General features: G+C 49.9%; 1 protein-coding gene across 1 annotated transcript in view; it reads left to right on the top strand.

Moving 5' to 3' along the window:
* Positions 1 to 20544, top strand: part of prpf6 (PRP6 pre-mRNA processing factor 6 homolog) — a 20816-nt gene extending 272 nt beyond the window's left edge. The window contains exons 2-21 of the mRNA XM_080534061.1: positions 754 to 913; positions 1067 to 1185; positions 1288 to 1366; positions 1837 to 2013; positions 2280 to 2417; positions 2606 to 2700; positions 2900 to 3056; positions 3574 to 3736; positions 8927 to 9045; positions 9379 to 9597; positions 12382 to 12504; positions 13368 to 13489; positions 14370 to 14508; positions 15210 to 15329; positions 16782 to 16958; positions 17463 to 17596; positions 17750 to 17841; positions 18973 to 19087; positions 19483 to 19609; positions 19702 to 20544. Coding sequence (XP_080390187.1) covers positions 754 to 913; positions 1067 to 1185; positions 1288 to 1366; positions 1837 to 2013; positions 2280 to 2417; positions 2606 to 2700; positions 2900 to 3056; positions 3574 to 3736; positions 8927 to 9045; positions 9379 to 9597; positions 12382 to 12504; positions 13368 to 13489; positions 14370 to 14508; positions 15210 to 15329; positions 16782 to 16958; positions 17463 to 17596; positions 17750 to 17841; positions 18973 to 19087; positions 19483 to 19609; positions 19702 to 19854 — 2728 coding nt within the window. The 3' untranslated portion in view covers positions 19855 to 20544. The remainder of the gene's footprint in view (positions 1 to 753; positions 914 to 1066; positions 1186 to 1287; positions 1367 to 1836; positions 2014 to 2279; positions 2418 to 2605; positions 2701 to 2899; positions 3057 to 3573; positions 3737 to 8926; positions 9046 to 9378; positions 9598 to 12381; positions 12505 to 13367; positions 13490 to 14369; positions 14509 to 15209; positions 15330 to 16781; positions 16959 to 17462; positions 17597 to 17749; positions 17842 to 18972; positions 19088 to 19482; positions 19610 to 19701) is intronic.
* Positions 20545 to 21335: the final 791 nt, after the last annotated feature.

Raw genomic sequence — 21335 nt, 5'->3', positions numbered from 1 at the left:
TACTATATCAATGACAATAAAGACCATAATTCATTCATTCATTCAAGCTGGCATCATGCCATGGTATCCCTGCTAAGCTCAGTTAGACAACTCGTGACGTTAGAATTATAAGGTTCTATCTCCATTTTTCTCAAAATTGAGTTTTTTTTATTTACATAATCTGATCCATTAGGTGTTTATTAATGACTGTGTGGTGTTATTTTTAAAATGTGGACATTTTTGAGTTAGTAATTCATAAAATACAAAGGTTCCATCTCACAAAACGTAATGGAATGTAAAAACGCTCGATATCTCTGAACTACCCTAAACTAGAGATAGAACCTTATCATTCTAACGTCACGAACTGCGTTATATTTTGTTGTTGTTTGTTTTGTTATTGTGTAAATATTACAGACAAGGGTGCAACTGCAACAGAGGCATTGGTTAAAGTGTGCTTTCCCCTGCATAAATAGAGGTCAATAAAATAAACATAGCCAACTTGATTGAATGAAAGAAGCACGTGACTTTGAATTGCCCTGCTGTTGTATGAAATGTGCTATACAAATAAACTTGCCTTGCCTTACTCATTTGCACTTTTATTAGGTAGGCTATCATGTTTTTTTGGTTATTATCTTGCTGGATATATCAAGAACTCTCAAACTTGTTGCATTTAGCTGTCGTGCCCTGTTATGACTTATCTGGGTTGTTGACGTGCAGTATGCCAGGCTCTGTCTGTGCCTGTGGTCAGAATGTCTAACGCTGTCTCTGTCACAGGGCGACCGGTTTCACCACCCGGTCTGATATCGGTCCCGCTCGCGATGCCAACGACCCGGTGGACGACCGTCACGCGCCCCCGGGGAAGAGGACGGTCGGGGACCAGATGAAGAAGAATGAGGATGAGGAGGAGGATTTGAATGACACCAACTATGATGAGGTAGATTGCCATCCATGCACCGATGCATGCGTGGGAGGCTGGAACATGGCGTGGGACTTGCTCAGGGCCAATCCTTACACACACACACACACACACTGGACATGCATTATGATCACTCGTAACACGATCTGTAATATCTCCTCTGGTCCTCAGTTCAATGGCTACGCGGGCAGCCTGTTCTCCAGCGGGCCCTATGAGAAGGACGACGAGGAAGCAGACGCCATATACGCCGCTCTGGACAAGAGGATGGACGAGAGACGCAAAGAGAGGAGGTGAGGAGAGAGAGAGATGTCTTCTGTTCTTGATTTTACTGAGAAAAGTGTGTGTGTGTGTGTGTGTGTTACCCTTACATCGGTGGTCCTATGTCTTCCCAGGGAGCTGAGGGAGAAGGATGAGATAGAGAAGTACCGTATGGAGAGACCTAAGATCCAGCAGCAATTCTCAGACCTCAAGGTATGGCGCCGTGTGTCCATAGCAACACATAGCAAGACCTCATTTCCTTTCCTCCCCATTATTCTTTCATCCCTCCTCCCCTTCTCTCCATACTGGCTCCCAACTAGAGTTTTGACTTCGCAGATATTCTGCTTCGATGTGAGTGGGAGAAATATGGATCATATTTTGGCCCTCCACATTAAAATAGAGTCTCTTCCTTTCTCTAGCATTGTGACTGCCGACCGCACTTGTTCTTATGGAAGTTTTTTTTTTTTTTTTTACTTACGACGACTGATGTCTAGTTGACTCACTGACCGAGACAAATGTACTATGTTGTAAGTCGCTTCGGATAAAAGCGTCGGCTAAACGACTTGAATGAAATGATTGTGTTGTTGTTAGAGGCTCAGTAGGCCTTCTGTGGACTTCACAGCTGTCTTGTCGTTTTGTCTCATCCCCTGCTCCCTCTCCCCCTAACCCTAACCCCTGTGCAGAGGAAGCTGGGGGAGGTGTCGGCGGAGGAGTGGCTGAGCATCCCGGAGGTGGGCGACGCCAGGAACAAGCGGCAGAGGAACCCGCGCTACGAGAAGCTCACGCCCGTGCCCGACAGCTTCTTCTCCAAAGCCCTCCAGAAGGGAGACAAACACACCACGGTGGATCCACTCCAGGGGGTTAGTATTCTGCATCACTACTCACACACACACACACACACACACACACACTCAATGTGGTGCAGTTTCATATTGTGCCAGCAGGAGTCATGTTCCACCACTGGAACATGCCTTAAACTCAACAGCGTAGTTCTTGATTCAGATGCTGATGTTTGTGTGTGTGTGTGTGTGTGTGTGTGTGTTGTGTGTGTGTGTGTGTGTGTGTGTGTCTGTGTCTGTGTATCTGTGTGTGTCGGTGTGTGTGTGTCTATCCCTCCTCTCCCCAGCTGAACATCCCGGGGGGTCTGAACAGCCCGTTCCCCGGGGGGATGACCCCCGGCCTGATGACCCCCGGGACCGGAGAACTGGACATGAGGAAGATCGGCCAGGCCAGGAACACTCTGATGGACATGAGGCTCAGCCAGGTACGTCAGACACACGCTCACGGGACACCACCACCGGCCAACGGGTTGTCGTCTTGTCCAATTCTGTCATGTCAGCGCAGAGGAAGGAGAGGACAGGATGCCTCTTTAGACCGATGTAGTACGGAGTTGTCTCTTACCCGTCTCTCTCTCTCTCTCTCTCTCTTACTCTCCCCCCCCCCCCGCCTCAGGTATCTGACTCTGTGAGTGGACAGACGGTGGTGGATCCTAAGGGCTACCTGACTGACCTCAACTCCATGATTCCCACACATGGAGGAGACATCAGGTGAGGGCTAACAGGGGCGTAGATGGGGGGGGGGGGCAAGACCCTCCCCAGGGCTAACAGGGCCGTAGAGGGGGGGTGGCAGGGGGTGGAGTTCACGGGGCAAATTTGGCGTTTGAATCACCCTCTGAAATCAAACTTTTAGAAAATAACTGTGTGTGTGTGTGTGTGTCCGTCCGTCCGTGTCCACGCGCGTCTCTAGTGACATTAAGAAGGCTCGTCTGCTGTTGAAGTCAGTGAGGGAGACCAACCCCCACCACCCCCCGGCGTGGATCGCCTCGGCCAGGCTGGAGGAGGTGACAGGCAAGCTGCAGGTGGCCAGGAACCTCATCATGAAGGGCACAGAGATGTGTCCCAAGGTGCGGACACACACACACACACACACACACACACACACACACAGGATAACAATGTGTGTATAATCAGAGCTGTTTCGTCTCCCTCGATGAGGATGTGTGTTGTGTGTTTAATGATGAGTGTGTCTGAGGTATATTTCTATATGGTGTGTGTCTGAGGTGTCCCCCACCTCCTGTCCCTCCAGAATGGGGACGTGTTCTATATGACGTGTGTGTGTCCCTGTCCTTTCAGAGTGGGGACGTGTGTGTTGTGTGTGTTCTATGACGTGTGTGTGTGTGTCCCTGTCCCTTCAGAGTGGGGACGTGTGTGTTCTATATGACGTGTGTGTCCCCCTGTCCTTTCAGAGTGGGGACGTGTGTGTTCTATGACGTGTGTGTCCCCCTGTCCCTCCAGAGCGAGGACGTGTGTGTTCTATATGACGTCTGTGTCCCCCCTGTCCCTTCAGAGCAAGGACGTGTGTGTTGTGTGTGTTCTATATGACGTGTGTGTCTGAGGTGTGTGTGTGTGTGTGTCCCTCAGAGTGAGGACGTGTGGCTGGAGGCGGCCAGGCTGCAGCCAGGTGACACAGCCAAGGCGGTGGTGGCCCAGGCTGTGCGTCACCTCCCCGGGTCCGTCCGCATCTACATCAGAGCGGCCGAGCTGGAGACGGACGTCAGGGCCAAGAAACGGGTCCTCAGGAAGGGTGAGACACTGTGTGTGTGTGCGTGTGTCTGTGTCTGTGTGTGTGTGCGTGCATGTGTGTTTGTACTGTATGCTTTCACGTTATGTGAAATATATATGTGAGCAGTATATGTGTCTCGCAAGTTTGTTTGTTGCTGTGTGTGTGTGTGTGTGTGTGTGTGACAATTAGGGCTGCAACTAACGATTATTTTGGTAGTCGACTAATCTGTCGATTATTTTTCGATTGGTCGCGGTTAGTCGTGTGGCTTTTCGCTGCGCGTAAATGGCGACGCAGAAGCATAAATCCGGCTTAACTAGCTATCTAACCTAACGTTACGCCAAGCTACAGCTGCTCACAGAGCTAGTTGATTGGCTAGCTAGCATTGCTGGCTAGACTACAGACAGCTCACGTTAGTAGGCTACGCTTGGCGCTGTTTATCTTACAGACAGCTCGCTGGTGGACTCAACATAATTGAAATAGCATTCACTTATCAAGCATCGTTCATGATCATCCACCATGACTACCTGGTATTTTAATAGCGACCACCCCTCACTTCATTTCATCTCGCGTTCTCCTGGCTTCAACATGGAAAACCCCTGCTACGTAACGTTACATACAAGCGCCTCTGTCTGTCACACGCGTGCCACAGGGCAAATAAATTAATAGCACAAACGCTCATAGCATGTACAGCCCTGTCCATGAGACGTTGTTTTCCAACATGTAACAGTAAAGCTAACATAAACATTACGACCCTAACAATATAACGTTAGCCAGTTGGCTAACAACGTTAGCTAAAACTTACCCAGCTGATTCTTGCATGGCTCCCGTAAAAAAAAAAATTCCACGTCGGCGAGTTTTTATGATCGACGTTGTCGATTATGTCGACTAATCGTTGCAGCCCTAGTGACAATGTGTACGTGTGTTGTGTGTGTCTGTTTGTCTTTGCTAGACCCTTCCATGTGAAATATGTGAGATGTTTGAGACACAAGGCCCAATAAAGTGCCCAATCTCCTGACTCACCCACTAGAGTCTCTATGAGGGCTAGGCCTAGAACATAGTCCACTGTTAGGCCTAGAACATAGTCTACTGTTAGGCCTAGAACATGGTCTACTGTTAGGCCTAGAACATAGTCTACTGTTAGGCCTAGAACATAGTCTACTGTTAGGCCTAGAACATAGTCTACTGTTAGGCCTAGAACATAGTCTACTGTTAGGCCTAGAACATAGTCCACTGTTAGGCCTAGAACATAGCCCACTGTTAGGCCTAGAACATAGTCCACTGTTAGGCCTAGAACATAGTTCACTGTTAGGCCTAGAACATAGTCTACTGTTAGGCCTAGAACATAGTCTACTGTTAGGCCTAGAACATAGTCCACTGTTAGGCCTAGAACATAGTCTACTGTTAGGCCTAGAACATGGTCTACTGTTAGGCCTAGAACATAGTCCACTGTTAGGCCTAGAACATGGTCTACTGTTAGGCCTAGAACATAGTCTACTGTTAGGCCTAGAACATAGTCTACTGTTAGGCCTAGAACATAGTCCACTGTTAGGCCTAGAACATAGTCTACTGTTAGGCCTAGAAGTAGAACATAGTCTACTGTTAGGCCTAGAACATAGTCTACTGTTAGGCCTAGAACATAGTCTACTGTTAGGCCTAGAACATAGTCTACTGTTAGGCCTAGAACATAGTCTACTGTTAGGCCTAGAACATGGTCTACTCTTAGGCCTAGAACATAGTCTACTGTTAGGCCTAGAACATAGTCTACTGTTAGGCCTAGAACATAGTCCACTGTTAGGCCTAGAACATAGTCCACTGTTAGGCCTAGAACATAGTTCACTGTTAGGCCTAGAACATAGTCTACTGTTAGGCCTAGAACATAGTCCACTGTTAGGCCTAGAACATAGTCCACTGTTAGGCCTAGAACATAGTCCACTGTTAGGCCTAGAACATAGTCTACTGTTAGGCCTAGAACATAGTCCACTGTTAGGCCTAGAACATAGTCTACTGTTAGGCCTAGAACATAGTCTACTGTTAGGCCTAGAACATAGTCCACTGTTAGGCCTAGAACATAGTCTACTGTTAGGCCTAGAACATAGGACAAACAGACTGAAGGACAGCTTCTACCACAGGGCCGTCAAGGCCCTGAACACAGAAAAGGCCTAAGTTCTGGGCCCAGGACAAGTCCGGACGGATTGTAATGGCAGCTAGTGCTGAGGCACAAACATGTACATTTTCAAGCCTGCAAACTGTGACACTTTAAAAAAATGTGAAAAAATACTTTCTTGTGCAATATGACAACCCTAGTTGACTATCTGTGCAGTATAGTACAGTGGATTGTGTACATAGCCTCTATTGATGTAAACCAGCTCCTTATCTTCTTGTGATTTTATGCATCTATGCTTTTTCCAAAATGTGTTTCTTTTTCCTTTCTTAAACACCAGGGGAGCCTCCCCTCCTAAATTTCGTTGTTTGGTACCTGTACTGTAACAATGACAAATAAAGTCTATCTATCTATCTATCTATCTAGTCTACTGTTAGGCCTAGAACATAGTCTACTGTTAGGCCTAGAACATAGTCTACTGTTAGGCCTAGAACATAGTCTACTGTTAGGCCTAGAACATAGTCTACTGTTAGGCCTAGAACATAGTCCACTGTTAGGCCTAGAACATAGTCTACTGTTAGGCCTAGAACATAGTCCACTGTTAGGCCTAGAACATAGTCCACTGTTAGGCCTAGAACATAGTCCACTGTTAGGCCTAGAACATAGTCCACTGTTAGGCCTAGAACATGGTCTACTGTTAGGCCTAGAACATAGTCCACTGTTAGGCCTAGAACATAGTCTACTGTTAGGCCTAGAACATAGTCTACTGTTAGGCCTAGAACATGGTCTACTGTTAAGGCCTAGAATATGGTCTACTGTTAGGCCTAGAACATAGTCCACTGTTAGGCCTAGAACATAGTCCACTGTTAGGCCTAGAACATGGTCTACTGTTAGGCCTAGAACATAGTCTACTGTTAGGCCTAGAACAGGTCACACACACAGACACACACACACACACTGCACTGGTGTGGCCCCAGCACCACCTCTCTCTCCATCTCAGAATGTTTCTTGTGACAAATCCCTCAGGACTTTAAACACTGATGGTGAACAGACAGAGATTACGCAAGTTACTATGATGCCAAATGCTGTTGTTGCTTAGACACTCTGATGTGTATCTCTATTATCGGCCTTTGGAGTCACGAGAGAAGGAAAGGGAGGAAAGTTCACAGCCTTTTTGGCCCGTAGCCTCTGCGTGTTAAGCCTGGTACACACAAGGATTTTCAAACAGATTTTTTATCTGAGACAGACCCCACACATGAAGATAAAAAATCTTGGATTGAACAGCCTTGATCGTATTGTGTGTGTTGTGCACCGATATTCCCATTTCAGCACCCCACATACATAAAGATTATCTTTACGACAGTCTCTAGAGTCTCGTTCCCCAAGCCAAAAATCTCACGTGATCAAACATAGTACCCTGACTGACCTGTACGAGGCAGCCATGTGTGACAGGGCAAATAAAGTGCCGAAGAACGAAAAGAAGAAGTCGGCTCGCTTCTTGATTGGCTACATTCCACCACGTCACAATCGGACTCGCGAGCAGGGTTGCCAGATGGGTCGAACACGTTTAACATTTACGATTGTCGGGCCCAACCATTTTCCGAGCAGATTGTCGGGAGAAATGGACTCTTAACACACCTCACACTACAGGATAATCTTGTAGGATAATCTTTAGAGCCATCCGATAATCGGGCGTTTGCTGTCCTTGGTCGGAGGGGGGAAAATCGGCCCAAAATCGGCCAGATTATCTTTATCTGTGTACCAGGCTTTAGGCAGAGATTCCAGTGTTGTAGTGTTCCATGTTAAAGTGTGGAGAAAAGCAAAATATGACGGATGATAATACCTCCCTGAAGTTGAGAGAGGTACCCAGGAGAGGTACCCAGGCGGACAGAACTCTTCATCAAGAATCGTCTTCATGTTCATTTACCACGCACACACACACAAGCTCCACACGCACACATCTAGCCCCCCCCCCCTCCTCCTCCATGGTGTCAGTAATCTAGGACCCCCCCTCCTCCATAGTGTCAGTGCCCTAAGAGCCCCCCTCCTCCTCCTCCATAGTGTCAGTGCCCTAAGAGCCCCTCCCCCTCCTCCATAACGTCAGTGACCTAAGAGCCCCTCCCCCTCCTCCATAGTGTCAGTGCCCTAAGAGCCCTCCCCCCTCCTCCATGGTGTCAGTGCCCTAAGAGCCCCCCTCCCCCTCCTCCATAGTGTCAGTGCCCTAAGAGCCCTCCCCCCTCCTCCATGGTGTCAGTGCCCTAAGAGCCCCCCTCCTCCTCCTCCATAGTGTCAGTGCCCTAAGAGCCCTCCCCCCTCCTCCATAGTGCCCTAAGAGCCCCTCCTCTCCTCCTCCATGGTGTCAGTGCCCTAAGAGCCCCCCTCCTCCTCCTCCATAGTGTCAGTGCCCTAAGAGCCCCCCTCCTCCTCCTCCATAGTGTCAGTGCCCTAAGAGCCCCCCTCCTCCTCCTCCATAGTGTCAGTGCCCTAAGAGCCCCCCTCCTCCTCCTCCATAGTGTCCTAAGAGCCCCCCTCCTCCTCCTCCATAGTGTCAGTGCCCTAAGAGCCCCCCTCCTCCTCCTCCATAGTGTCAGTGCCCTAAGAGCCCCCCTCCTCCTCCTCCATAGTGCCCTAAGAGCCCCCCCCCCCCTCCATAGTGTCAGTAATCTAGAAGCCCCCCCCCCCTCCTCCATAGTGTCAGTAATCTATGAGCCCCCCCCCCTCCTCCATAGTGTCAGTGCCCTAGGACTGCCAGTTCCCAGCAGCATACCTCCCTGACAAAGATGGATGTGCCGCTTCCTCTGTGGAAAAGGCTTATCCGTCCCTACATGTCTGAGTTGCCCTTTGCTTCTACTCTCTTTTCACCATCACACACTCTCTCATCACACACTCTCTCTCTGTGTCTATGAGGCAATGGGATGACATTATGATTGCGGTCACCCAATAATGTGTGTAGGTGGAACTTTGTTTTTTTTAAGGTGTGTGTTTTCAGTATTCTCCTCCTCAAATGTGTGTGTGTGTGTGTGTGTGTGTGTGTGTGTGTGTGTGTGTGTCTGTGTGTCTGTGTCTATGTGTGTTTCACTGTGTGTGTGTGCTTGTCTGTCTCTGCACAGCCCTGGAGAACGTGTCCAAGTCTGTGCGTCTGTGGAAGACGGCTGTAGAGCTGGAGGAACCAGAGGACGCCCGGATCATGTTGAGCAGAGCTGTGGAGTGCTGTCCCACTAGTGTGGAGGTACACACACACACACACACACACACACACACAGGCACACACAAAGAACAAAGTAACAAAGGAGTACATGATGGGTGAACTTCACACACTTCCATAGCTTCCACTTCTTTGCAAGATACTGGAATGCTCTCCATTGGTTTTTGAGTATTTGACAAATATGCCCTCCCCTCCCCTGACCCCCTTGCCCTCCCCTTGCCCTCAACCTGCCTCCCCTCACCTTGCCCCCCCTCACCCACCCCACCCTGCCCTCCCCTGCCCATCCTCACCATGCCCCCCCTGCTCTCCTCTCACCCTCCCCCTACCCCCACCAACCCCCCTCCCTCTCCTCTGTAGTTGTGGCTGGCCTTGGCCCGACTGGAGACCTACGAGAACGCCAGGCGTGTCCTGAACAAGGCCCGCGAGAACATCCCCACAGACCGCCACATCTGGATCACCGCCGCCAAGCTGGAGGAGGCCAATGGCAACACTCAGATGGTGGAGAAGATCATCGACAGAGCCATCACCTCCCTGAGAGCCAACGGGGTGGAGATCAACAGGGAGCAGTGGATACAGGTGAGAGGGGGGGGATTTAGGTGAGAGGGGGGAGAGGCAGGTAGCCTAGAAGTTAGAGAGGCCCGCCAGCAAGTTCGATACCCACCCCCAAGAGAGACCGGATGTGAGCTGGTGATTGGACGGTTGCCGGGCATCATATCTAAGGTGCCTAGGGTGTACAACGGCCCTAGACATAGAATTTACGATCTTATTTATGACTTATAAAAGCCTAATAATGAGCTTGGGAGGGACAGAGTCCATATGGAGGACTATGATCTGGTGTTATTCCAGCTAGACCCAATTCAAGTGTTTGATCAGACTTGAAGTGATTTCGCAGCTGGTTCTGCCAAACTCTGGTTCTGTTCAAATGGATCCTTACTGATACTTCTTCGGGGAGTCCGCTGATCTAACACGACATGCCGGTCATAGTCATTCTGACTTCAGCAGAGGAAAGAAGGATGTCAAGATTTCCAAACAGGGCCTCTGCCTCTAATTGCGACATCCTGGTTTCTAGCTGTGCCAGAGAACAGCAGGTGAGCCCACCTGTGAGCCCATCACATCCCTCATCCACTCAACCGGTACTTCGAAACCACAACAGCTAAAAGGAACGAGAAGAAGGAGTGGTAGGAAGAGAGGAGGAATTGCAGTCAAAGGTTGCAGTCATTGATATCTGTAAGAAACGCGTCGATGCAGGTGATTGATAGTTCTCAGTCATACAGCTTATGTTTCGCTTCGTGACCCACTTTCAGCATTTGGTATTTTCCTGTGAATTTTCACTTAATAAACAAACAGTTCTGCTTGAACGAACAGCCGTGAACGAACAGCCGCAACCGTCGGAACCCTCCGCCGCCCTCGACCCCAGTCTGAAGCTTGGGAGTGACAGCGTGTGCAACCCTTGACGGCGCCACTGGTGTTCCAGCGTGCTTTGGCACGGCCATATCCTCTCTCCGATTTCATCCGGACAGCCTGAGACAAGCAGTCGTTCATTGCAACACAGTCTTTACCTTGTTGCGGCTGGCAGTTGAAGGATTGATTATGTCTTATTGGGTTCTGCGGTTGACTTCCATGCAGTCGCAGTGTTGTGTAACCAACCACCGACTGCAATGGCTCCTCTCTTACTACCTCTCCTTTTTCTCGTTCCGGTTGTTGTGGTTTTGAAGTACCAGTTGAGTGGATGAAGGATGCGGCACAGATGTGGCCAGGATGTCGCATTAGAGGCAGAGGCCCTGTTTGGAGGCATGTCATCCTTCCTTTCTTCCTCTGCTGAAATCAGGGGTGCAAACTTCTCCAAATGGGTCATGCTCGTGAATTGTGTAGATCTGCAGAACAAACAAGGTGGGGTAGTGGTGGTCTAGTGGATAGTGAGTTGGACTTGTGATCGGAAGGTTGTGAGTTCAAATCCCGCCTGAAGCCACACCACTACTAGTGTGCCCTTGGGTAAGGTACTTAGCCCTCAGTTACTCCAGGGGGAATGTCCCTGTAATTCGTAATTGTAAGTCGCTTTGGATAAAAGCGTCTGCTAAATGGCAAAATTAATTAAATTAAAATTAACAAACAAACCAAAAATTGCCGTCCAACTCTTCTGCGAGTAGGCATAACACATGTTCTGTCGTGTTGTGAATCTAGCGCTCTGCGCTTTGTTCTCGGGTGAGTGATGGCAGTGTTTCCCACGCACAGTCTCATTATGAACCAAACGTTTTTTTAGTGCTGTTTTTATTTATTTATTTTAAGCATGTTTTTCAGCACTGCTCGTGGAAAGTGTTCGAGCAGGTTCGCGGAAAGGATAGGTCTTTGGTCCACCTTTCACGAACCACTGTCACAAATTCATCATTTGAAATTGGCGGCTCGATCGAAGCCCTACAACGATGTGATTTTGAATCCCACGGTAAACCGCGGTTAAACCGTAAACCGTTTTTAAATTTGAGGGCGGTTTAACGGTATCAGCAATTGGAAACCGCCCAAACCTACTGCCCATTGCTATAGATTTAGCGCTAGTTTGCGCAGAGTTTGACAGAACCAGCTGAGGAATCCCTTCAAGTCCGATCAAACACTGAGTTGGTCCAGACAGAATAACATGACATCATATTTCTCCATGGCGAACTCTCTCCCTCTCGAGCGCACCTTTAGGCTTTTATGAAGCGATGACCGTCCATAAATTCTGTCATTTAAAGGGACGTCCGTCTATAAATCAGTCTGTTTGAGTACCTGCAGCCCAGAGGGGGGAAGATGTTTTCCACCCATCCATCTGGAGGTTAATGGACCTCTTCATTGTTGTGCCTCCAGCATTCCGCTGGCTGAGATGTCTATGGCTACGCCCAGGGTCAGACAGTTCTGGCAATCTCTCCCCCCCCCCATCTCTGTGCTTCTTAAACATATCCCTCCTCCACTACTCGTTGTCCTCCTCCTCCCTCTCTCATGTCTCTCTTTCCTCATGCCCTCTAAATCCCCCTCCATCCCCCTCTCTCCCCTCCCTCCCTCACCGTTGCTCTCTCCCTCCCTGGAACAATTCCCCCTCCCCCTCCCTCCATCCACCCCCCCTCTCTCCCCCTCCCTCCATCCATCCCCACTCTCTCTCTCCCTCCATCCACCCCCCCTCTCTCCCCCTCCCCTCTCTCCCCCTCCCTCCATCCATCCCCACTCTCTCTCCCCCTCCCTCCATCCATCCCCCCTCTCTCCCCCTCCCTCCCTCCCTCCATCCCCACTCTCTCTCCCCCTCCCTCCATCCATCCCCCCTCTCTCTCCCCCTCCCTCCATCAATCCCCCCTCTCTCTCGCCCTCCTTCCCTCCACCCCTCTCTCTGTGCAGGATGCGGAGGAGTGTGACAAGGCGGGCAGCGTGGCTACGTGCCAGGCTGTGATCAGGGCCGTCATCGGCATCGGCATCGACGAGGAGGACTGTAAACACTCCTGGATGGAGGACGCTGAGAGCGTAAGGACCGTTCACCTGTCAATCATCTCTTACCACCTTGATATGTACTCTCTTCTGAATGAGTACCCATCCCCGCAGCACACAACACACTTCCATACTGATTTGATTCAATATCACCACCGTGATGATGTGGGGTAATCAGATGGATTTCGCCACAGTGATTTCAGGTGTTTTGCATCTGAAGTTCTTGCCAAAACAGCGTTTAGAACCAAGTGCTGTGTCTTTGTAGGTCAAATAGCTTGGCAGTTACAATGCAATGGTTTGGCAAGGAAACTTGGCAAAATAGGCCAAACTACTCCATAGCTCAGATGAGACCACACACCAGGACAGGGGTCTGCAACCTTTACTATCAGAAAATTTGTCTGGAGTCACAAGACATATTTGAATCTTATAGTGAAGGTAACACAGCCTATTAAGTCTAAATTAGCTCTGGAAATCTGATCAGCACTCATGGAATGCCTCTTATCCAATCATATTACTTGGCCTTGAACCCAGTGTGCGCTCCGGCGCTCTCAGAACAAATTTCCGAACATAGTCTGAGTTAGGTTAGCGACGCGCTTGTGTCTGTGTGTGCGTACGTGCTATGTAGGAATCTGCCTGGGTGTAAGGTAGCAGTGAAAACGTGGGTGTAAGGTAGCAGTGAAAACATGGTATGGAATTTCATTGATTTGGGCTTATAATTTTAAAAAGTAACGTTATAAACCTCATATAATGGCTGCGACGCCCCAGTGAGCTGCTGATGATATAAAAAATAAATAAAACATAATTAAAACATATCCTTTTAGGGCAGGGATAAAAGAAAGGGACTACAAATTATGAATAGAAAAGTGTTTAAGACCAATTGCTGCATCTTTCTGTTTCAGTGTGTGTCCCATGGGGCGTTGGAGTGTGCCCGGGCCATCTACGCCCACGCCCTGCAGATGTTCCCCAGCAAGAAGAGCGTGTGGCTGCGGGCCGCCTACTTTGAGAAGAACCACGGTACCAGGTAAACGCTTACATGTCTCTCCCATCAACAACCTACAGTCCCACCCGTCTCACCCATCAACAGCTTACAGTCTCACTCATCAACAGCTTACAGTCTCACCCAGCTTACAGTCTCACCCATCAACAGCTTACAGTCTCACCCATCAACAGCCTACAGTCTCTCCCATCAAGAGCCTACAGTCTCCCATCAACAGCCTACAGTCTCACCCATTAACAGCCTACAGTCTCACCCATCTCACCCATCAACAGCCTACAGCCTACAGTCTCACCCGTCAAAAGCCTACCGCGTTACTTTTTTTATGAATATGTTTTTTAGGCTGTTTCTGCTATTATTGGGATAGAGACAGTAGAGAGGTTGACAGGAAGGATGGGTGAGAGAGAGGAGGGATGTCATGCAAGATATGTCGAGGGGCGGAATCAAACCAGGAACCTTGCTGTTAAGTGGTATGTGCTTACTTTGCTGCACCACCAAGCACCCCAGTCTCTGCGTTATTGACGAGCTTTGAAAAAGCAGACCAAGCAGAATTGATTTTACCATCACCGCTGTCTATCGACTGTTTAATTTAGTGTAGACTAGGGCAGCCTATCTTTACTACTGGGAGTGTCCATGCACAGTGCACTGTTCTTCAGCATTGGCCGGTGACTCGATAGAAGCCAATCCATTTTTACAGTTTGCTTATCTCGGGGGGGTCCGTCTTGTTCAATCATGATTATACACCCATTAGACCCATCTCCCACCCACTTGGTTTTGGATCGATCCACTATGTCACGGCTTGCTCTTACATATCTTCCTTACATATCTTCCTCTCTTCTCTCTCCCTCTTCGTTTCACTCTGTTCCCTCTACCCCCACCCCTCTCCTCCCCCCTCTCTCTCTACCAGGGAGTCTCTGGAGGCCTTGCTGCAGAGGGCTGTGGCTCACTGTCCCAAGGCCGAGGTCCTGTGGCTGATGGGGGCCAAGTCCAAGTGGCTGGCCGAGGATGTGCCGGCAGCCAGGAGTATCCTGGCCCTGGCCTTCCAGGTAACACACACACACACACACACACACAATTCCATGGAATTACTATCAGTGGAACAGACACATTTGGAATGTTGATTGAACAATTTAGATGGGACAGTAAATGTCATTGTAGGGTGACTCTGCGCGTGTCTCTGCTCCCTTGACCCCTGACCCCAGGCCAACCCTAACAGTGTGTCTCTGCTCCCATGACCCCTCACCCCAGGCCAACCCTAACAGTGTGTCTCTGCTCCCTTGACCCCTGACCCCAGGCCAACCCTAACAGTGTGTCTCTGCTCCCCTGACCCCTGACCCCAGGCCAACCCTAACAGTGTGTCTCTGCTCCCCTGACCCCTGACCCCAGGCCAACCCTAACAGTGTGTCTCTGCTCCCCTGACCCCTGACCCCAGGCCAACCCTAACAGTGTGTCTCTGCTCCCTTGACCCCTGACCCCAGGCCAACCCTAACAGTGTGTCTCTGCTCCCTTGACCCCTGACCCCAGGCCAACCCTAACAGTGTGTCTCTGCTCCCTTGACCCCTGACCCCAGGCCAACCCTAACAGTGTGTCTCTGCTCCCATGACCCCTGACCCCAGGCCAACCCTAACAGTGTGTCTCTGCTCCCTTGACCCCTGACCCCAGGCCAACCCTAACAATGTGTCTCTGCTCCCTTGACCCCTGACCCCAGGCCAACCCTAACAATGTGTCTCTGCTCCCCTGACCCCAGGCCAACCCTAACAGTGAGGAGATCTGGCTGGCCGCCGTGAAGCTGGAGTCTGAGAACAATGAATACGAGAGGGCCCGACGTCTGCTGGCCAAGGCCCGTAGCAGTGCTCCCACTGCCAGGGTGAGTGTGTGTTTGTGTTTGTGGGGAGGTTGGGGTGGCGGGGGGGGCTGCTGGAGTGTGTCTCATCTATCACCCACTCAAGACAAGCCAATTTAGTTTTGAAATATCCCCATGTAATACAAAGAAGTGAATCACAGGATATTTCGACCACATCCATCATTCGCTCAACGCCGGTGTCGGGTGGAAAGACAGAGAGTTAATGCCTCGGGGGGATATTTCAAAACTAATTTGGCTTGTCTGAATGGGTGATAGATGAGGCACACACACACATTCTTTCACTCGCTTTCATGTATGTGATTGAGCTGGGTTTAGTCAACCACGGTGATGCCCTACTCGCTGATGTGTGCATGTAGTTTCAGAGTTTAAGTGGCATTTCAGACCTGAGAAAGTGAAATGGACTCCTCGCAAACCACCACGGGAGGCTGTATTGGGTTGCCTCTACTCTGTTTACGTCCACTCACTCGCACACACGCCCACGCATTCACACTCACACGCACAGCTTCCTGCAAACTCACTGTAGAGAGTCCTATTACATTCCTGCCATTATTCCCTGCCCATACAGCTCCGCCCCACCACATACACACACACACACACACACACACACACACATACACACACACACACACACACACACACACCCACACACACCAGGTTGTTTCCTCAGAGTCACTTAGACTCCTCAGGGTCGCCGGGTCAGGCCTCCGTGTTTACCAGAAGTAATGGTGCGTTGCACTCAAGGTGTCTCCTCTAAGTGCTCATGCCCAGGCTTGCCAGCCTTCTCACAGCTCTGGGGAAACAAACACTGTTGCCAACACACCTATCAAATGGCCTGAAGAGGCCCAGCTTCTGCTCTCCCTCTCCCTCTCTCCCCCCCTCTCTCTCCCCCCCCCCCTCTCTCTCTCTCCCTCTCTCTCCCTCTCTCTCTCCCTCCCTCTCTCTCTCTCCCTCCCTCTCTCTCTCTCCCTCTCTCTCCCTCCCTCTCCCTCCCTCCCTCTCCCTCCCTCTCCCTCCCTCCCTCTCCCTCTCTCTCCCTCCCTCTCCCTCCCTCCCTCTCTCTCCCTCCCTCCCTCTCTCTCCCTCCCTCCCTCTCTCTCCCTCCCTCCCTCTCTCTCTCTCCCCCTCTCTGTCTCCCCTCTCTCTCCCCCTCTCCCTCCCCACTCTCTCCCCCTCTCCCTCCCCTTCTCCCTCCCCCTCTCTCTCCCCCCCTCTCTCCCCCCTCTCTCTCTCTCTCCCTCTGATCGTACCGACCATCGATTGACTTGTTGGTCAATAAGGTCAAAAGGTCATAATGAGCCGTTGCTGAGACAGTCAGGGAGGCTGGCTGAGGTGACGTCTTTGGTTGACACAGAGATGATTTAACACTTTATGTGGGCCACAATCCAGACATCCTTGCACGCTGAATGATAGAATGGGTATGTGTGATATGGGTGTGTGTGATGTGTCTCCCTGCAGGTGTTTATGAAGTCGGTGAAGCTGGAGTGGGTGTTGGGGAACATCGAGGCGGCCCATGAGCTGTGCACCGAGGCCCTGAAGCACTACGAGGACTTCCCCAAGCTGTGGATGATGAGGGGTCAGATAGAGGAGCAGGGAGAGCACATGGACAAGGCCAGGGAGGCCTACAACCAAGGGGTGAGGAGGGGGGAGAGATAGAGGACCAGGGGTGAGCAGGGGGGAGATAGAGGAGCAAGGGGTGAGGAGGGGGGAGAGATAGAGGACCAGGGGGTGAGGAGGGGGGAGACAGAGGAGCAGGGGGTGAGGAGGGGGGAGAGATAGAGGACCAGGGGTGAGCAGGGGGGAGATAGAGGAGCAAGGGGTGAGGAGGGGGGAGGGATAGAGGAGCAGGGGGTGTGGATGCGGGAGAGAAATAAATGGACTGTTTCACAGGCATGGATTATTAAATTAACTTCTGGAATAAATCACACTGTCCTGGGAAAATTGTATGTTTGAGACATATCTAATGAGTTACTAACCGACTGATTAATGTGTGTGTGTGTGTCTCTCTGTGTGTTTGTGTGTGTGTGTCTCTGTGTGTGTGTGTGTGTGTGTGTGTGTGTGTGTGTGTCTCTGTGTGTGTGTGTGTGTGTGTGTGTCTCTGTGTGTGTGTCTGTGTGTCTGTGTGTGTGTGTCTGTCAGCTGAAAAAGTGTCCCCACTCCATGCCTCTGTGGCTGCTGCTGTCTCGTCTGGAGGAGAGGATAGGTCAGCTGACCAGAGCCAGAGCCATCCTGGAGAAATCACGCCTCAAAAACCCCCAGAGTCCTGAGCTGTGGTGAAAAAATACACACACACACACACACACACACACACACGAGAGAGAAACAATAAATATGCAAAGGAAAACATACAAATGTGTTATAGTCCACATGCTTAAGACCAACAGGGCAACTCAGCTGTCGCTGTAACAACGTGTTTGTGTTTTCAGGCTGGAGTCTGTCAGATTGGAGTTCAGAGCCGGGCTCAAGAACATCGCCAACACACTGATGGCCAAAGCCCTACAGGAGTGTTCCAACTCAGGTCTGTGTGTGTGTGTGTGAGCAAGACTGAAATGATTATATCTAGCCTCTAGAGAGACTCCATCTAGCCCGCTGCGTCCCTGAAGTTGACGTCACTGTTTGGGAACGCAGATCCAGAGATGCTGAGCGATAGCAGAACACTCAAACCAAGAATTCTGGCTCACTGAGCTCTGATTTCTCAGTCATAAACGATGGCGACACCACTCAGTGTGTTTCCTCACAACGGGTAGTCGTTTACAAGTTGTTTACGGGTTATTCCTCGAAGCCTTTCGTAAAGTAAACCGGTAAGGCTGCTGTCTTGAATTCTCTCATGTGGCCTCTGGTCTTTCTCTGACTGTCTCTCTCTCCTCTACTGTCTCTCTCTCTCTCTCTCTCTCTCTCTCTCTCTCTCTCTCTCTCTCTCTGTCTCTCTCTCTCTCTCTCTCTCTCTCTCTCTCTCTCTCTCTCCTCTCTCCTCTGCTGTCTCTCTCTCTCTCTCTCTCTCTCTCTCTCCTCTGCTGTCTCTCTCTCTCTCCTCTCTCCTCTGCTGTCTCTCTCTCTCTCTCTCTCCTCTGCTGTCTCTCTCTCTCTCTCCTCTCTCCTCTGCTGTCTCTCTCTCTCTCTCTCTCTCTCCTCTGCTGTCTCTCTCTCTCTCTCCTCTCTCCTCTGCTGTCTCTCTCTCTCTCTCTCCTCTCTCCTCTACTGTCTCTCTCTCTCTCTCCTCTCTCCTCTGCTGTCTCTCTCTCTCTCTCTCTCCTCTCTCCTCTACTGTCTCTCTCTCTCTCTCTCTCCTCTCTCCTCTACTGTCTCTCTCTCTCTCTCTCTCCTCTCTCCTCTACTGTCTCTCTCTCTCTCTCTCTTTCTCTCCTCTGCTGTCTCTCTCTCTCTCTCTCTTTCTCTTTCTCTCCTCTACTGTCTCTCTCTCTCTCTCTCTCTTTCTCTCCTCTACTGTCTCTCTCTCTCTCTTTCTCTCCTCTGCTGTCTCTCTCTCTCTCTTTCTCTCCTCTACTGTCTCTCTCTCTCTCTCTTTCTCTCCTCTGCTGTCTCTCTCTCTCTCTCTCTCTTTCTCTCCTCTGCTGTCTCTCTCTCTCTCTCTCTTTCTCTCCTCTGCTGTCTCTCTCTCTCCTACTTCTTCTATGGTGTCTATCTGTAGGTATACTGTGGGCTGAGGCCGTGTTCCTGGAGGCCAGACCACAAAGGAAGACCAAGAGTGTGGACGCCCTGAAGAAGTGTGAACATGACCCCCATGTCCTGCTAGCTGTGGCCAAGTACGACTCCCTTCTCCTCCTCCTCCTCCTCCTCCCCCTCCTTATCTTATGTTAGTCCTCCTTCCTGTTCTCCTTTCTTCCGTCCATTCTTCCAGCAGTCTCTGGCTGTGTTCCACAATGCTTTCTTGCACTCTATAATTGAGTGTGTACCAAATACAGTTTCTGCACAACCTCTGTCTCACATAACACCCCACCCCCACGGGACATAACTTTCCCTCTCTCTCTCTCCCTCTCTACTTTCAATGTTTTCACACTTCTCTTGATTAACTCTTTGTCTATTATTGCAAACTCCCTCTCTCAACCACTCCACCATCCAGCTGCTTCAATGTGATGTAGCGTGTTGTAGCCCAGATGTGGTGTGTTGCTCAGTGTGTGTGTGTGTGTGTTTATCCCAGGTTGTTCTGGAGTGAGCGTAAGATAACCAAGGCCAGAGAGTGGTTTCTTAGGACAGTGAAGATCGAGCCAGATCTCGGGGATGCCTGGGCCCTCTTCTACAAGTTTGAGATGCAGCATGGGACAGAGGTAAGGATGTGCCTGTCTGTGTCCGTGTATATTCACGTGTGTGTGTGCGCCCCATTTCAGTTTGTACCCCACTCTCCCCCTTCCCCCATCAGGAGCAGCAGGAGGAGGTGCGCAAACGCTGTGAGAACGCCGAGCCCCGGCACGGGGAGCTGTGGTGTGCTGAGTCCAAACATGTCCTCCACTGGCAGAAGAAGATAGGCGAGATCCTAACACAGGTCTCCTCCAAGATAAAGAACACCTTCTGAGACTGACCTGACCCCTGCATGTGTGTACAGACAGACTCTGAGAGGACAGTCACCAGAACTGCAGCAGTGATGGGGAACCAGGACGGATACACACACCTCTTCACCTCTTGAGAGTCTGTGGTAGAGAGTAGCACCTGCAGCATAATTAAGAGAGAGAGACACACACACACACACACACACGCACACACACACACACACACACACACACACACACACACACACACACACACCTCTTCATCTCTTGAGTCTGTGGTAGAGAGTAGTACCTGCAGCATATTAAGAGAGAGACACACACACACATGTTCCCTTTTAAATACCTGTATTTTTCTGGACTAGAAGTAATCAGAGAATATCAATGTATACAGAAGAACATGTGGAAAGCATTATGCAGTTGAAAAAAAATAGAATTTGTAAAACTTTTTATGACGTTGTGAAATGTGTCTGGAATGTGTTGTTCTCTCCGGTCTACAATCTTGCTAGTTGTATTTTTTTAACAATCTAAAAGCTTTTCAGCTTCATGTATTTAAACTAATTGGAATTAGAGCTTAAAGAAACAGGCTCTGGAAGACATCAGTTTGAATTGTGAAGGTGGCCATTCATTTGACCATGGTTATTGTTATTGTTTTTGTTTTTTTACTTAGTAAGACATCTGTTATTTTGAGTTGAACTGTTTAAAACTGCCCTGGAGGAATCCCCAATAAACATAAACAAATGAACACAGAAGTTTGCTTTTCTCCTGAACAATAAATTGTCTTGAACATTAGATTTCCAGAAAACCACAGGTTGGTTTTGAGTGAAGGCATCAGTGGATGGAGTCCAGTCGGGTTGAGCGGCCAGTGTCTTGTTTTGGCTACCTACCCACTATTGAGGGGGCCAAGAGACTGACCTGCATCACCAACCCTTCCATGTAATTCCCACGGGAAAGGCTGCATTCCTCCTAAAAAATAAACCATTGGCCATGGACTTGCTGGACTATTTTTCATTTCATGCTTACTAGGAGGCCATTGTATATTAATCCAATTTCTGAAAACGATGCACCAATGACATTATCTAGTACGTGGTGAGTAGGTCGACGACACTGACTTGGATGCCAACAGTTTGGTAAAAAATACGCACGAAAACCCAATTTCAGGCACAACCACATCCATCGCTCCCCGTGCCTAGTCGTCCCTCAACGAAACCGAAAGAAACTAAGTCTGGACTTGATCAAACTGGCGTTTTGTGAAATTCTAAGCCCACCGCCAGCAACCCATGACGGGGAGGGAAACCGGAGCCGACAACGGGAATCCGACGATGTTGGAAACCACGTTCACCAAGTTCAGCGGTGGATCGGTAGCCCGCTTGCCAACACCTTGACTTTATTATCCAAGACAGTATTGAAACACCCAAATACAACGCCAACCGTTTGGACACGACGAGCGCAGCCCGATCATGAGTTCCACCTGCGGATCTTACCGGTTCCCACGGAGAGGGATTCGCAC

This window comes from Nansenia antarctica, assembly GCF_963989245.1.
Source record: "Nansenia antarctica genome assembly, chromosome: 6".
In the NCBI taxonomy this organism is placed as follows: Eukaryota; Metazoa; Chordata; class Actinopteri; order Argentiniformes; family Microstomatidae; genus Nansenia; species Nansenia antarctica.
Note: the sequence above shows the minus strand (reverse complement) of the source record. Positions and strands in the feature narration are given on the sequence as shown.